The sequence below is a fragment of the Clytia hemisphaerica genome, unplaced genomic scaffold, assembly GCF_902728285.1.
Source record: "Clytia hemisphaerica strain Z4C2 unplaced genomic scaffold, Clytia hemisphaerica genome assembly, whole genome shotgun sequence".
Lineage (NCBI taxonomy): Eukaryota > Metazoa > Cnidaria > Hydrozoa > Leptothecata > Clytiidae > Clytia > Clytia hemisphaerica.
Window position 1 is genome coordinate 1,005,812 of NW_027104154.1, and position 17,533 is coordinate 1,023,344.

The following is a 17,533-nucleotide window of genomic DNA, read 5'->3' on the forward strand; positions in this document are numbered from 1 at the left end:
CGTTCGTTCGTTCGTTCGTTCGTTCGTTCGTTTCGTTCGTTCGTTCGTTCGTTCGTTCGTTCGTTCGTTCGTTCGTTCGTTCGTTCGTTCGTTCGTTCGTTCGTTCGTTCGTTCGTTCGTTCGTTCGTTCGTTCGTTCGTTCGTCTATTACCAGCTTTTCTCGAGATTGGCTCATTAGTTTTTTCTGATTTTTGGCACGAAGATGCAAAATGGCAATTCCCAAAATGTGACGGAGCCCGATTTTCGGCACAAAGATGCAAAATGGCAATTCCCAAAATGTGACGGAGCCCGATTTTCGAAAGAAATTTTTCCGGCCGAAAATGCCGGAAACATTCCGGAAAAACTTTTTTTTTGTTGCATTTTCTCGAGATTTTATCTTTAGTTTTTTCTGATTTTTCCTCAAAGATGCGTATTAACAATGCCCAAAACATGGCAGAGTCTGATTTTTGATAAAAAAAAATTTCCGGACCGAAAATACCGGAAATATGCCGGAAATCACCGTTTTTCTGGATTTTCATTGAACTTTCTCCTTATAATTGGTTGTTTTTCATTCAAAAACATTATTAATATCAATGCCCACCATCAAGCATGTTTCAATTTTCAATAAAATTGATTTTTGAAGCCGGAACTATTTAAAAAAACGCCGGAACAACCTATTTACCCGGAAAGACAGTATTTCTTGAATTTCTCGAGCTGTACTTTATATTTTTTTATGATTTTTTGCACAGTGATGCAAAATGGTGATTCCCGAAAAGTAAAGGAGCTCGATTTTCGAAAAAAAGATTTTCCCGCCGAAAATGTCGGAAATATGCTGGAATAACCAGTTTTTTGGCATTTCCTCGAGATTTCATCATTAGTTTTATTTTATTTTTTGCAAAATAGATGCGTTTTGGCAATGCCCAAAACATGGCCTATTCGGATTATTGAGCAAATTTTTTTTCCGGCCGAAAATGCCAGAAATATGCCGGAAATCGTCGTTTTTGCAGATTTTCATTGGACTTTTTCCTCATATTTCTTTTTTTCACACATTATTGATGATAATGCCCACCATCAAGCATGATTCAATAGCGCTCCGCAACACGTCATAATTATTACTTTTCACTTATGTTTGACATTTGTATGAGTTGCAATCCCACAATCCAATGCGGCTCAATTAAAGATACGTGCAAGTTGTTATATATCTTTTGTCAAATGATGCAATTAACGTGCAAAAGAGATAAACGCAAAGGTTGATGGGATTGGAACTCGTACAAACACATCTAGAGTGATGATCATATAAAAAATAAAATCTATTTTTAGATTTAGCGCGGTGTGCTATTGTCAATAAAATTGATTTTTGCAACCGGAACTTTCTATTTTTTTCCCTACTCCCGTTCCCTCTCCCTCAATCAACGATCAATGATAAAATTTAATGCGTTATGCAAATTTCGCTAAACTAGCGTTTATTTTCTGACTGATTGTTTTCTTTTTTCTCCTTATTGCTATCTAATTTTCATCATCAGGTAGGTCCATTCCCCGGGGGGGGAGGGGGCGTGGGTTTACCAACTGACGGTATGTGCGGTGATAAAATGGCCTTTAGAATTGCACCCTTACAGTGCAGAAAAAAATCGGTGAAATTCATAACCTTACAGTGCATTTTTCAAATTTTAAACTCTTTTAGAGCAAAAAAAAATCTAGATTTTTGAGTAAAAATTTGCAATTTTTCCTAGATTTGCTGAAATTTCCACCCATACAGTGCATTTATCAAAAGTCCACCCTTACAGTGCATTTCTGATATTTTGAAAAACATACCCTTAACCGCCGCACATACCCGTCGGTCAATTTGCCTGACTACCCCCCCCCTTCAGCATCTAGCTTGTTATTTTTGTTTTAGTGATTATGAAATTCCATTACCTCGTGAAGAACTGCAAACTGTTTCCAGTCTCAGAGATAAATGGTCTGAATTGCTCGTCTTGGCTGAAAAGGTACATAATGTATACTTAAACCCAATTATTTCCTTATGTTCATTCGTTTTAAGCGTGTTCTCGTTTTTGCTACCAGTCGTTAAAGATTTTTCCTAGACTATGCTATAGTCTAAGACTATCTAAGAAATACGCCCAAAGCAAAACAAGTGTCATCTGATATACCGAAAGAAAAAAAATCGTCGATAAACTTGACGAGATTTTCATTTTCAGAGTTTTGGCACGGCTCGTAAAAAAAAGCACGGTATTTTAGGCATGGACAAATAAAAAGACGCAGTCGTTAAAGGCTTAAAAGAGGGTTTGTTTTCTTTCTAAACGTCTTTCTGTTTTTTTTTATAGATCAGTCAACGCCTTATTCATGAGCACCGTTCAATTTTTGAACAAGAATTGGATAAACAAGTCAAGGTTTGTCTTTATTACCTTACACATTGCCGGACATTCTAAAAATTCACTCTAAAAATCGCTGAAACACATTTCCAGCACCGAGGACCATTTTCATTAAGTAAATGACCGGGCTGCCCATTTATTTGTTATTGGAAAGCCGTGATCAAATCTATTTGGATTATTTTAGCTTACTGTAGTTAGAACTCATTTCAGTCAGGAGCCAATTTTTTTTGTCGGCAATTCTGGGGTGTAAAGAGTGTGAAAAATCTTTAAATTGCTTCAGCAACTCAGAACGGTTCTTTAAGTTTAAGGGAGGAAAACAGGGAGAAAAATTCTTAATACTGAAATGAAATACGACATCTGCGTTTTCAGAAAGAGTTGCACGTCATTTCATAATTTATTTTTATATAAGTTCATAAAAATTCTTAAATAAAAAATATTTTTTTGTACAATTATCAGATACAATTTTAGGAGGAAGGGTGATGCAATTTGGCACACGGCGTTATTTTATCGCTCGGCGTTACGGGCGTTAAATTGGCATTAAAACAACGTTCTCTACCAACTGCGTAGTCACTCGTGAATATAATGCCTGACATGTTTTTTCATTTTTTTTACAGGAATTTGTAGTGGCAGTCATCCGATTCCGAAACAGTTTTGATTCACAAGGGCCTGGCGTTCCTGGTATTTTACCCAAAGAAGCTGCTTTAAGATTGAAGAATTTTCAAGAACAATACAATTCTTTTCAATCAAACATGAAAACACTACATGCTGTTCAAAAACTCTATGGTATCATGCCAACACCCTTCACCGAACTTGAAAAGACTGGAACGGTAATAATGCGGCCATAACATCTATTAACGTAATGGGGGATGGGTTAGAGTTAACCGTCAAAAAGTTTGACTCCGTTGCATTGATTTTCTCACAGACACAAATGTCATTAGGCTTTTCCAGAAATAGTCCGTGCCCCCCTCCCCTGTTGAGGTATCGGATATCCAGGGGGTTAACGATTTTTGTTCAAAAGTGGATATCCAGGGGGTTAAATATCTACAAGGGAGTGGATATCCAGTGGGTAAAATGTCTTTTCAAGTAAAAAATACGATATCCAGGGGTAAGCATCTTTATAAGAGATGATATCCAGGGGGTTGATCATATTTTGAAGAGTGGATATCCAGGGGGTCTTTACTAATAAAGTAGGATATCCATACTTCGGTCTTTACTAATAAAGTAGGATAACCATACTTCGAAAAATCAATATCCTCAACAGTGGGGGTAAATTTTTTTCCTGGAAAAGCCCATTCATTCGTGGTGAACTGGACTTAATCCATCTGTGGTGATAGGTGTATAGTTTCTTTTACAAATAGAATCTAAAAGTCACTTTGTTTCCATACTTTTTGTACTTTTAGGAATTGGAAATGTTAGGGATGTTATATGACATATACAAGGTGTTTCTCAAGTTTGACCTAGAGTAAGTTTTCATAATTTTCATAATAGAAGCTTATTGCTTTTGTGCCCTGGTAAGATTCCTCCTCTTCAAACTTCTTTTCTCAGAGATTTTTTCTAAGTTGATCCGGTCAGCTAGGGTGCAGTACGCAATGTGGACCTAGGTTGAAATAAATTCGACATGTATACAGTACCGTGTCCATGCCACCAAAATCCTACTGATTTAAGACATTCAAGGACAGTGATTTTAAGGATAGTTTAGGTGAAGGAAGCGAGAATTTGTAAATCTGTTTAAGAAAATTGTTTCGGACGACGCCGTCCGCGATACGTCTAGAGACCGTAGCATGAAGGTAGAGTATCCAGCTGCGGTGTGCAAGGTTGCAGGTTCGATCAGCAGCTGGGTCATACCAAAGATTCCCAAAATGGTACTTGATGCCTCTCTGCTTGATGCACAGCTACTAAAGAGACGGATCAAGGGTAAGTGGAGAAATCCAGGGAAAGGAGTGGCGCCCTCCCCTACCTTCGGGTAGACAGCTATACGAAAAGGGAGCCTTCGGGTCGCCCTCGACTGCGGTCGCAAACTTACTTATGTCTAGATATTCTCTGAAACTAAACTTTATCTTTAATAATTCATGTATTTGATTCTCTCTCTAATTTGATTTACAGGGGAACAAAAATTTACTTTGAATCAGAAAGATATTCGAATTACAGAAAGTGACTTTAACCACTTTCCAGGGGAGGGACCTTATTTTTAGTTCGAATTACAGCCTTGTTTATTGTATCAACGATGTAAAAATAATAGATAACCAACTTGCCTTGATTCTCAAAAAACATCCGTGTTACCGTTGTAAAAATATTAATGACATTTTGCATCATAAAAAGTGCAATTAAATAAAAACTTGCTTCATTTGCAACCTTCTATTGGACAGAATCGATCCCGTGATGTATATTTTTCCAAAATTTGGGTTAGAAAAAGTGTATTTTCCTATTGGCAGCCTCACAGAAATTTTTTTTTAATTAGATATTATTGTTCTATAAACATTCATCTGTTTATTTTGTATCATGCAACCTTCATGCCCTTTTCATACGTGAGATATCGCATTTCAAATCACACATATGTTTTTCAGATAACAGCATTTTATGAGCGTTTATTTATCCAGACGAAGATTAAGTGGTATCAGGCCGATCCGTAGTCAATTTGTCTAAAGATTGGTGCCTTTATCTTTTGAAAAAAATTCCAAAATTTGCAGTAAATAACAATTCAATTTTCTATCAATTCAGTGGATGTCAAAAAGTGTGTCAAAATCTAGCTAAAAGTATAACACGCAAAGCACACAGAGCTTTTTAATAGAGTGCTCAATAGGAAAACAATGGTTGTTCTCTTGGGAGAAGTGCCTTCTAGAGGTAGTTGGTTATCTATTATTTTTACATCGTTGATTGTATATAAAGCAGTATAAAGTTAAAATTACTACATTATACATTTTTTACTTGTAACAATATTTCGACCCCTTACATGTCTTTTTCAAATTCAATTATGAAGTCTTATACATACATTCATAGGGTGTGCTAAATTATAATCGGGCTATTTATTTTTCTGAGGGTTTAGCAACGTGCAAACTTATTCTTGATCACAGAAAGATTCCGAAAAATATTTACAAACTCATAATTGAAATTATTTACAAATTGATAAAATCAATATTAATGAACGAAAGTCGCATTCTTTTTCACCATTTCACAAATTCATAATCTCAAAATATCATAGTTTTTCGGAAAAAATACACAAAACTTTGTACAGGCTAAATTAAATATATTGTGAGGAAAATACTTAAAGAAACTTAAAGAGAGGATTTTTCGTCTCAAAACTCAGCGAATTTCTACAAAATTTTAAGAAGTAGAGCTATTTTGTTGCGTGTGTTGTTTGTCGTCCGATAAGTTCTGTCCGACACGAAAGGATTTTTTTCGCTACTATTTAATACATAGGTCTGATCATGATTGGAACTTCTTTAAGGCTGACATCATTGACAAAACTCTCCCACTCTACACGTTTTTTTTTATAAGAACGTCAAAAATTTTCGAAGCCTTCGGATGTTCTTAGTTTTTTGGATTTGAAGCCTAAAAATGTTCTTAAAATGTTCTTATTTTCAGTATTTTTTGAGCATTTTGATGTAATTTCTTAAGAAAATGCATGTTTTTAAGTCTCCAAAGCCTTAGAATGTTCTTAAAATGTTCTTAAGTTTTTGGGCCTCGAAGCCTTATGTTCTTATATAGTTTGTTCTTATAAAAAACAAACGTGTATCTTATCTTTCCAATGCAGAAACATAGTTCCACAGCCTGTGTACCAAAATCCGCTATTAAAAAACTATGCGCATTTTAAAGCTGTCGAACTATCATTCTCCTCGTCAACCGTGGAAAAAGGAACGTTGGTTCCATCGAAAGACTTTATTCCTTTTCTTATTGTTTCATTGTAATAAATATGATATAAATCGGTTTCATTGCCAACTTTGAAAGAATCGTGAATTGAAATCGCTGTTGTGTTACCCCAAACAAGAAATTGGTATTCTTTGGAGGAACTCATTTCATGGATAAGTTCGTTACCATGCCAGAACTCATTGTTTACGTCACCGAAGCCAGCTTTGTAGGTTATCCAATCTCTGTCAAAAGTTATTTTGAACTGATTTGTACGGCGATAAAAGACAAGCCAACAACCGCCCTCATTTCCATATTACATCTTACTTCTTTGTTCATCCGCCCCATCCAGTTGATTGTATACACGTCCAACACCCTTCCTCCTAAATTGTGCCATTCTTTTCAATCTATGGAGTATTTGCTGCTTCATCGTCGACAAAATAATAATTTTTTTTGTTAGTGGAAACCAGATCCTCCTTAACGTAAGCTGTATCATAGAACTGACATTGAAACTGGTTTCCACTCTTTTTTTGAATTGTGTAAGAGCGACACTGATTCCATGTTGCACAAACGCTAACACATTGTTGATGATATTTAGTTTCCATCTTTCGTAAGGGTGTCAAAGAAGGGTTGCCATGGTTTGAAACCAGATGATAAAGCACTGCATCTATGCAATTAAAAATTGCAACCGTTAAAAAAAGAACAATAAACAACTTCCCATGATATGTTGCCATGTTTAGTTGCTTCTGTGCTTCTCTCCTCTTGACTATTTTTGTTTGTTTTATCGGTGAAAAAAGGAACAATTTTGTAACGTTATCCTTTCAGATTCAACCTGCATAGTCTCCTAGACTTGTACTTGTTGAAATTTAATTTTGAAATTTGTAGATTCTTGTGAAAATGTTTTCATTTTTGGATCAATAATTGTTTGTTCTGAGTTATGATATTTTCTCTTTTTAATATTATTAACATATTAATTTCATTTAGTTTTTCATTCCGACATTTATTCAACCCTTTCAACCAATAAAAATCGGTTATCCTTGCTCTTTGCTTTGCTTATCTTATTTGTACAAACAAGTCGTGAAAACATCGGTTCAAATGCAATACTTTGACTAATGTTTTACCTTTGAAAATATTTGCCGCATTTCGATTGTAAATAATTCATAAATATGTTACCAGTTGATTTTCTCTTATTCGATCAAAAAGGTGCCAAAGATTGTATTCGAATTAAAGAAAAAATTTAACCTAGTTAAAGTTAGTATTTATATACGGTGAACCAATGATTTAGCTCGAAATAAAGGAAGAAGGCAACCAGGTTTTATGTGTGTTTGATCTTTAAATTTTTTATCGAAAGTCTTCATCAAATTTTGCCTTGGCGGTAAATTCAAATATGATTTGATTGTTTAATATTCTTTTTTAGACCTTGTTGTTCTTTAAATAGCATATTTATTATTTCTTAATAAGAAATTATTTGACATTGCGTAGGCTTTGAAATTTGTTTGGTTTCCCCGACTTCAAATCAAGAGTTAGTAGAGCTAGATGGCATGGATACTAATTTCTAAAAATAAAGATTATTGCTGCGAGCTCTGTGGACTGTTAGTGAATTCATTATGCTAGGAGTGGGCTATACAGTGTGATTTTTCAAAAAATGTCAAACTAAATTTTTTTGAGCTTTAAATTATAAGTGTAGACAGGATCAAATAGAATTTTTGAACAAAAATGAAGAAAAAAATGTGGGAAGCCTTTTTGTAGACTAAGGTTTGTGCCCTCAAATTAGAGAATTACATAAAGGCGCGAAGCGCCTGAATTGTAATTCCGATTTTATGAATAAAATCGGAGGAGATGTAATATTGGTTACTTCCAACCTAACCGCGAGAATGACTGGAACCTAGTCTAACGACTTTAATGAACATCTAAAGTATTATGTGGTTCAGAATGTTTTTAAAAGTTTCAACTACAAAAGAAACGCCATTAACCTCCTTTGGACTTCAAAAATTAAGTTAATTTCAATGGAAGGGAAACTCCACCTGAATTTTTTTGTTTCGGAGGTTTTCGAAATGGTACGATTTCAGTATTCCTTTGTTATATTTATCCTTAACACTAGGTTTGGGAAAAAAGGAAAGAATTGACAAAAAGTAAATTAATGTGATGTTGTTTGTCTTTCACAGTTTCAACAATGCACTTGCGGTGAATAAAGTCTTCCGTGTCGACAGATCACCCTGAAGAAAAAGAAATAAAACAATCCGTAAAATAGTTGCAACAATTGATCGGGCGGGAGGGTGGACAATATTACATCTCCTCCGATTTTATTCATAAAATGGGAATTACAATTCAGGCGCTTCGCGCCTTTATGTAATTCTCTAATTTTATTTCATAAAATCTCCGTCGATGTAATATTGGTTACTTCCAACCTAACCGACTCGGTACGACTGGAACCTAGTCTAACGACTTAGGACCTAGTCTAACGACCTCTGTTCAAAGCCTTTTACCCGATCTTTTACTCAACACTCTACGCTGGAAAGTTTCCTCAGCAGTAATTATAGGCTTATTATAAAATCTTTGCCATGTTGATTCATTTGACCATGCCCCCATTTCAAGAATGTCTGAGACTGAAGCCCCAGCTAGTCCCGCATTCGAGGAAGAGGCAGAACGAGCTGAATGCCCTTTGAAAATTGCTGTATTAATGCCTGCTAACTTAAGAACATCTTTAATCCACCTGGAAATAGTGCTACTTGAAACCCCTTTATGAGGGTTCACATGACTTAGAAATAATTGATCAGAATTGTCCCTCCATGGTTTTGAACGTTCCCTGTAAACATTTAAAGTAGAAACTGGGCAGAGTTCTAAGTCTCCCTCAAACTTGTAGTATTTCACCTCTGGAGAACTTTTGTTAGTTTTCCAGCCTTTATGAAGTTTGTCGAATCGAAACCTGACATAAGTTGGGTACTCAGACATAAAATCCAGCTTAAGGCAATGAATAGTACAGGCCCTAGATGCTGATGTCAAGGCTAAAAGGATAACCAATTTGTAAGTGAGATCCTTATCTGAGAGATCTTCTGATCTACCCCATCTGGATTTAATATAATCAAGTACAGTTTGGACATCCCAAGTAAAAGCATATCTTGGTTTAGGAGGCTTCTTTACAAATACTCCTTTCAATAGTTGACATACTTGTGGGTGCTGTCCTACTGGTTTTCCCTCAATGTGAGAGTGAAAAGCTGAGATAGCCGATCGATACAAATTTATAGTTCGATACTGCAGTCCAGAATCAAATAAGTGAGCTAGAAAATCCAAAACATCACTTAAAGGGCAGTGAAACGGATCAACCTGTTTCCCAGAACACCAGCTAGCAAATTTCTCCCAGGATGAGTCATAATTTGCATTCGTACCTGCTCTCCTCGAGTTGGAGATAAGATTGGCAGCTGACTCTGATATCCCTGTCTGGACAAGGGATTGCTTGAAATTTTCCAAGCCGCTAGCCTTAGACAGTTGTTCTCTGTTAACGGATGTTTGGTCTTGTTTGAGTTCAAAAGAAGATTTGGGACTTGAGGAAGAATCAGTGGGTTTGCAACTGACAGTTGCAAAAGTTTTGGATACCATGTTTGTGATTGCCACACTGGAGCAATCAAGATCATTGTTTGGACCTGATCCCTCAAAACCTTGCTTAGGACTCTTGGCAGCAGCGAGAAAGGGGGAAAAGCGTACAATATTCGACCCAATTGGATTGACCAATTGTGTTGCAATGCATCTACTCCCTTGCTGAATGGATCTGGTCTCCATGAGAGGTAGTTTTGTAGCTGATGACAAAGCCGGGAAGCAAATAGGTCTATGGCTGGTTGGCCAAATCGGCCAACAACTTTCCTGAAGACTTGAGGGGATAGTTTCCAGTCTGATGAATCCCTGTGATTTCTGGACTCCCAGTCTGCTATTTGATTTAGAACACTCGGAAGGTACTCTGCTGTAATAGTTATGTTCTCCCTGAATAAAAATTCCCAAATCTCTTTTGAGAGATTGTTCATCATCATACTGGCAGTTCCTCCCATCTTCAGAAGGTATGACAAGGCTGTTTTGTTGTCTATTTGGAGATGCACTGATGTCAGTCTCTCTATCTTGAAAAAGGAAAGAAGGGCTAGTTTCACAGCTATCAGCTCTAGAATGTTTATGTGGAGTTCTTTCTCCTTGGCTGACCACCGACCTCCAGTGCGATTCCCTTTGCATACTGCTCCCCACCCTTTTTTGGAGGCATCCGTCTGAATCAGCACTTGACCTTTCTGTTGCAGAATGAGAGATTTTCCGTTGCAGTGTTTTAGATTTTCTATCCACCATCGAAGTTCCTTTCTGGCCAAACGGGTCAGTTTGATCTCCGCCTGAAAAGATTTCTTCAATTTTAAGGCCTGGATTTGTAGTTGTTGCAGGTTTCGGAACTGCAATTTTGCTGGTAGCACTGCCTGAATGGTTGAGGCCAATAAACCCAACAGTTTTGTTAACTCTAAAATCGATGTTACTCTTTTTCGATACATATTCTTGCATGCTTTCTGAACTTTCAGAATCTTTTCTTGTGGGAGAGACACAGTCATTCCTATTGAGTCTATTGTTAAGCCCAAGAATTCTATTACTTGACACGGTGTCAGCACAGATTTTTCCAGATTGAAAAGAAACCCCAACTGTTGCAAGAGGTAAATGACTGTGTCTCTGGCTATCAATGCCTCCTCCCTTGTACGAGCAATTATTAACATGTCGTCGATGTAAATAATTATCTGAATGTTCAGTCTGCGAAGGATACTCATGGGTATTTTCATTATCTTGGTAAAAATTCTGGGGGCCGGTCCCAAACCAAAGCATAGGCAAACAAATTGATAAAGGCATCCCTCCCATTCGAATCGTACATATCGTACAGATTCCTGATGGAGAGGAACACTGAAGTAGGCATCTTTGAGGTCCAATTTCAATAGAAAGTCCCCTTGCTGTAACATGTGGGGAATCAATTGAAGGCCTTCCATTTTGAAATGAACGTAAGGGACAAAGTTGTTTAGATCCTTCAGGTTTATGACAGGCCTTTGCCCACCTCCTTTCTTCTCCACCAGGAATAGATTGCTCAGAAACTGGTCTGGTGAGTGAGGAACCTTTGAAATTGCATTCTTTCCCAGCATTGCTACAATTTCTGCTCTGACTAGTTCTTTTTCTTGACTGTTCATCCTTAATTTCCGAGGTTTTTTTGCCTGGGATGGTTTGCTTAACAGTGGAATTTTGTATCCCTTTACTAAGGACAATATGTTTGGATCTTTTGTTATAACCTCCCAGTTTTTTATGAAGTATCTTAACCTTGCCGCAATGGGAAGATTTGGATTTATTTCTTGTTCTGAGAATAACTCTCGAACAAGAGGATGAACTAGTTTGAGATCTTTCTCCAGAACTAGAGCAGCCTTTGGAGCAATCTTGGGGTGATATGGTGTGAAACTTACCAAATTTTCCATGTTTCTTGTGCCATCTACTCTTCTGGTTGTAGTTATTGTTGTTGTTGAATTGGTTTGTGTTGCCACCATTTCTCTGCCATCTTGAATTTGATGAGTAATTCGAATCTCGGGTGAGGAGGACTCTTCGCCCCACAGCACTCCTCCCTTGTTGTTGATCAAAAGACTGCGAGGCTCCTGGAAATCTCGATTTACGGTGGCGCTTGTTTTTCGAGAAGGCTTCGATGGCAGTGTTCTTGGCTTTGGTCACTTCGATGATGTGTTTACGAAACTTTTTACCCATTAGCTGTGAATCATGCTTTTGTAAAAGTTCAGCTTTTTCTTTCAAGAGTTCTTTCGATTGAGAAGCTGATTGGGTAAGATTTTGCAACAAGTTAAAGCGTCTATGGTAGACTACTGTGTTACTGCTTTGACCCAACATCATCACAGTTTGCTGAATTAGCTCCTGAAGCTTCTCAGTGGAAACAGTTGCATCATCACCATCTGGTGATGTGTCTAGGGCACCTTCAATCAACAGCCAAAGTCTTGAAAGAGGCCCCATTACGTCACGGATTTTTCCTTGGATTTTCTCAAGAACGCTATCCAGGTTGATTGCTTCGTTGGCAAGTCTGTTGTTCTTCTCTTGTTTCAACATACTCTTAGCAAAGTCGTCCAGTTTCTTGACAGTGTCAACATTGTTTGGCACTGGATTTTCAAGCAAGATGGCAGACTTTAAATCTTTCTCAGGGATATACGTTTCAAATTGTTCATTTACGTATTCAGCCAAACTTTTAGGAAGTTCGTATTTATTCTTTTCTTCTTCGGGGACAACCTTGAACCTTTCTGGTGCCCTTCCTTCAACAGATGAGACATCCTCCGAGTCTGATGAGGAACTAGATGAAGAGCTGCACGAGGAGCTGGAGCTTGAAGATAATCTTCTTCTCTTATGTTTTCGTTTCTTGGCAGACGACTTTTTCGACTTCTTTCTTTTATTTCGGTCGATTTCTCCGGAAATTTCCCCTCTTTCAGTGTCTGAGGGTTGTACTATTTCCATTGGGTTTGTATTTTCTTGGTCGTCAGCCATTTATTGAAAAGATACAACAGGATTCAGAAAATGTTTAAAAAGATTGTAAATTTTCTGAAGAAAGGTCCTGTCGCTTCGCGATCTAAATTGAAAGAGGTCGTTAGACTAGGTCCTAAGTCGTTAGACTAGGTTCCAGTCGTACCGAGTCGGTTAGGTTGGAAGTAACCAATATTACATCGACGGAGATTTTATGAAATAAAATCAATCTTTTTCCATCTACCCAACTACCCAGGGACAGAAATAAAGTATATCAAAACATTTATTCGAGAAATATAATGCTTTACGCAGGCAAAAAAGAGGAAGGCTTGACTTTAAAGGCGAGAAAACATTCTTTCCTGCTTAAATTTGGCACATTACCTCTTCAGGTGAAGATTTGTCAGTGTAAATTTTGAAATCTTAAAAATTTTATTTTTCCTACCTAGAGGGAGTGACTTCTCGTCCTAAATATATTGGAAAACTTGACAACCAATTTATTTCTATGATCTTGAACAACAGAAAATCCATCAAAATTTATGTTTGTGAATTATAAGCACTTCTTTTATATCTGAAATAATGTAAATTCTCGTAGATAAAAACACTTTCCTTAATTTAGCACTACCTCAGTGAAGTTCAGAAGACGTAAAAAGGGATCTGAAAGCGGAAAATTGAAATTTTTACATGAATTTCGACTCTGAAAGGCTTCAAAACTGTTGGATCAAGAATACCAATTTCTAGAGGGAATTTCAATTGAATTACACGATTTATGAATAGCCCGTCTATATTTCCCCTTTTTTTACGGACATCGAAACAATTATTTACGAAATAACGTATTACTTTGGGAAATATTCTCAGGATTCGTCAAGATAGATAACTGAGGGTAGGTATGCAAAACTTTAGGGCAAAAATATCATTCCAAAGTTTTCTAGAGCTACCCAGTCCTTTTTGCCCTTTTTGGGGTTTGGCTAGCCCTAAAACGTCCGATAATGAAATTTTTTAAATAATACTGACAAAATGTTATTATTGTTATTCAAGGAGGACTTGTACCAAATTGCAGCAAAATTGAATGATTTTTAAGGTTTCCAGGTTAAATTGGGGATTTTTTGTCATACTTTATATGAGTCTAATAGGGGGCAAGAAAAGGGGCTCCCACATTTTGTATATTTAAAATAACTCAACAATTATTTTTGATCCTGCCTAGATATGCCATACGGAGCTAAAGAAAATTTAGTTTGACATGATTTGACGAAAAAAATGAAAATGACCCTGTATAGCTCACTCCTAATAAATTATGCACATATTTACTAATACACTGTTTTGTATGAACCTCAACGAATTGATGCCTTCATGTCGTGTCGAGAAAAGACAAGCTGTTTACCAGCATTTACTTATCTAATATTCTTATAGCGGGTTAGTGGCTGTTCACGCTAGAATGGTAAAGAGCGGGTTAATTCTCTAGATAAAAATTGCATTTGATCTCTGATGTGCAACGTCCCCAGTCGGGTTCAACTGCTGTACCCGTAAACAACAAAAATTTACAGTTTCACCCTACACCACCCCCAAAAACATAATCTTGGGTTCAGACCTCCTGCTGCAAAATCTGTTGTGTGGTTAGGCGAAATTCTGTAATCCAAATCTTCCAGATGTTGAAATTTGTTCCGCCCTTTATAGCTTAAGCGTGTCGGAAGAAAATTTCTACATCAGGTGACATACGTACCATCCACCGCCCAATGCGGCAACCGTATCAGTGATACACACCTCCATAGCGTCAGCCTGGGTTTCATCATCATCATCATTGCTCGACCGCAGTCGAGACGAGCCTGGGTTTAGGTCCCAGGCAAAAATTAGGTCCCCCCCCCCTGAGTTTTAAGTCCCCCAAAGATTTATGAAATTTTTGTTAGCCCCCAGGAATTCTGACCTAGGGTCAGAATTCAAAAGATTGATCAGGTGTAAAAGGTTTTTTCAATTTAAATTGCATAGGTCCCCCCAAAAAAGTGGTGTCCTTCCAGCCCCCTCCTTTTTTGGGAAAAATTTAGAGTGTAACCCCCCCCAACCAGCAAGCGGGGGGTGGGGGGCTGACGCTATGGACCTCCCTCTCCCGCTTTCAATTTGTACACATAATATATAACGAAATCCATTTCATTTTCTTTAAAATTTAGGTTTCGAGAATCTCTTTGGGCTGACATAAATTTGGAAGAAAAACATACCCAGGTATATATGTGAATTTTTATGTTTTCTTTTCTTTTTTAATTCGTATGCCTGGTCAATTCCAAAAAAGAATGCGTAGAGATGTCGAGGATATCAATCTCTTGACCATTTCTTACGTTCTATTTAGTCTTGCTTCCTGGATGATGGGTAAAACTTGAAAATGTTCAATATTACCTCATTTTTAGTTTTTCAAACTGTTTCACCCCTGAAATATCCAATTCAAGCTAAGCCTCCCTGGATATTAGCAAAAATTTCAGAGGTCTCCTTTGGATATATGCCTATTTTCAAGGCACCCTCCTCGAATTTTCAGGTTTGATAGGCGCCTCACTGTATGGAACATGCCACCTCTCTCTTAAAATAGCGAACAAACTTTTTTTTCTACAGAAGCCCCGAGCCCTAAGTTATTTTATTCCATTATGTATAGCTTAACATTCTGCACGATAACTGTATGGGAGTACCAACGGAGATTCATGGCTGGTATGCTTTCAAGAAACTGATCGAATCCATCAACGATTACATTAATTTATTCCCCATCCTATACAAGCTGGCTTCAAAGGTAGGCGTGGAGAAACTGTACTAAGCAAAGCAATACTTTAGACAGCCATTATTCTGCCCTGCCTATTTTGATTTTTAGAGTAGACAGGGCCAAAAGAACAAAGAGGCTCAAAAAATGCCGAAAAATAGGAGCAGTTCAAGAACAATGCTGGGCCTGGAATTTGTAAAAACAAAACCTAGAATACCTTTTTACCTTTTAGCTCTTTGATGTTGTGATCGTTTGGGTAAGGTAACGATGCACGAACCTGGATTTGATATGGAGATCTGGATTTAAAATTAACTAACGATCTTTTCCTTACTTCTTTCTATCAGGAAATCAGGAACAGACATTGGCTACAAGTCATGCATGTCACAAAGAAATCTTTTCAACTGGAAGCCAACATATTCAAACTCAAATTTATCCTAGATATCGATTTGTTAAAGTAAGTTTCCATTTAAAGATGATTGAGAATTTTATAAAATGTGGACGATTTTACATCGAGGCCAAATTGTCGTCCGACTCGTACATTGCATACCGTAGCTGTTAAGTTTTGAAATCCAATGGCTCCCTTTTTGATAGCTTTCTACCAAAAGGGAGGATGTCATTGCTCTAAGTTATTCCACTTACCCCTAATCTTTCTTTGATTGCTAAATAATGTAAAATAGAGTGGCTGAAGAGTCACCGAAACTGTGGCTTGTCACATCTTACAGTGCTGGCAGTTACAAAGGGATTGGTTCCCAGTTTCACATGATTGGCTATAGTCAATAAGTTAGGTCATTTTGATGTTTTTTTTTAACCTCTCGAATTCGAATCCAACCGGATTTCGGTGGACATAAAGATTGATGTGTGTACTATTGTTTTTTTAGACACCGAGACGCAATCGAAGAGATACTATGTGGAAGTAAAGCTGAGTTAGAATTGGAAATGAAATTGAGACATATCGAAGAAGAGTGGACTGAACAGGTCAGAAAATCCAACTTCTTTCTAAATGTCATCTCAATGGTTATAACAGTTGAAATATCAGATTGATGAATGATTTTCAATAATTTTTGAGACACTGTTTTAATGCTTTTAGCGAATAAACTTTTTGACATCTACTTTTGGTAGATTTCATCTTTTTATCACAATCTGAATGTATTCCACTCACAATTACTTCTTTTGTCATCACAATAGATCTTGAAATTCCAATCATTCAAATCAAGAGGTTTAGTATTGTTTGACCAAGATCACATGAACCATTTGCTGGACACACTTGGTGATGCTAAAACCACACTTTCTGCAATGCTGACATCCAAGTATGTGAAGCCATTACGTGAAGAAGCGGCCACGTGGTCTTTGAAACTTGATGAAGTTAGCGAAGTTCTTGAAGAGGTGAGTTTTTGCTGTTGTTTTTTAAGGGAAAGAAAAATGACCTTTTCAAAAAAGCTCCTACAACGTTGTTCAAATTCTTTTGATCTCATACAAATGATTTTATTGCTTCATGGATTTTTGATTTTCATTTCTAGTGGTTACTTGTTGAAGAATTATGGATCAATTTGGAAGCTATTTTTAGCATTGAAAACATGATCAAGGTATGTATGAATGTTCTATCCTTAGGAGTTTTTTTTCTTTTTTACTTAAAAGTGAAACATCGTGCTGGATCCCATTTTCAAAAAAAAAAGTTCGACCTGCACTTTACATCAGAATTTCTTAGCACTCAAATATTAAAATACTTGTTGTTGTGGATGGGTCGTTTTGGGTATGTATGTGCGGACGGTAAGGGTTGGCTTTTTTACTTTACCGAGTCTCGGGTCAATTTTCCGCCCATTTTGCCTCTCTGAGGGTAACTATTTCGCTGAAATGTAGCTCTCTCTAAAAGTTTGGTTCGCACATACCCCAACCCCAACATTCCCTAACCCTAGTATACCACGCCCCGGGTGCACACACTCTAGTAGACCACGCCCGGGTGCACACACCCTAGTATACCCCGCCCCGGGTGCACACAAATCTTTACGAGGGGTAACGGGTAATGTATCTTCTAAGATCTCTGTCTGGATGTTTATAGTAACTTTAGTCGGAAATATAATCGAGTTCAACAGTTCTAAAATATCTT

General features: G+C 37.2%; 1 protein-coding gene across 1 annotated transcript in view; it reads left to right on the plus strand.

Annotated features, from left to right (window-relative positions):
* LOC136814076 (dynein axonemal heavy chain 5-like) overlaps positions 1 to 17,533 on the plus strand; it is a 139,404-nt gene that overhangs the window by 34,265 nt on the left and 87,606 nt on the right. The window contains exons 20-29 of the mRNA XM_067070575.1: positions 1,874 to 1,964; positions 2,301 to 2,366; positions 2,963 to 3,175; positions 3,749 to 3,810; positions 14,858 to 14,909; positions 15,331 to 15,462; positions 15,774 to 15,883; positions 16,308 to 16,404; positions 16,615 to 16,812; positions 16,947 to 17,012. Of these exons, the coding sequence (XP_066926676.1) occupies positions 1,874 to 1,964; positions 2,301 to 2,366; positions 2,963 to 3,175; positions 3,749 to 3,810; positions 14,858 to 14,909; positions 15,331 to 15,462; positions 15,774 to 15,883; positions 16,308 to 16,404; positions 16,615 to 16,812; positions 16,947 to 17,012 (1,087 nt within the window). The remainder of the gene's footprint in view (positions 1 to 1,873; positions 1,965 to 2,300; positions 2,367 to 2,962; positions 3,176 to 3,748; positions 3,811 to 14,857; positions 14,910 to 15,330; positions 15,463 to 15,773; positions 15,884 to 16,307; positions 16,405 to 16,614; positions 16,813 to 16,946; positions 17,013 to 17,533) is intronic.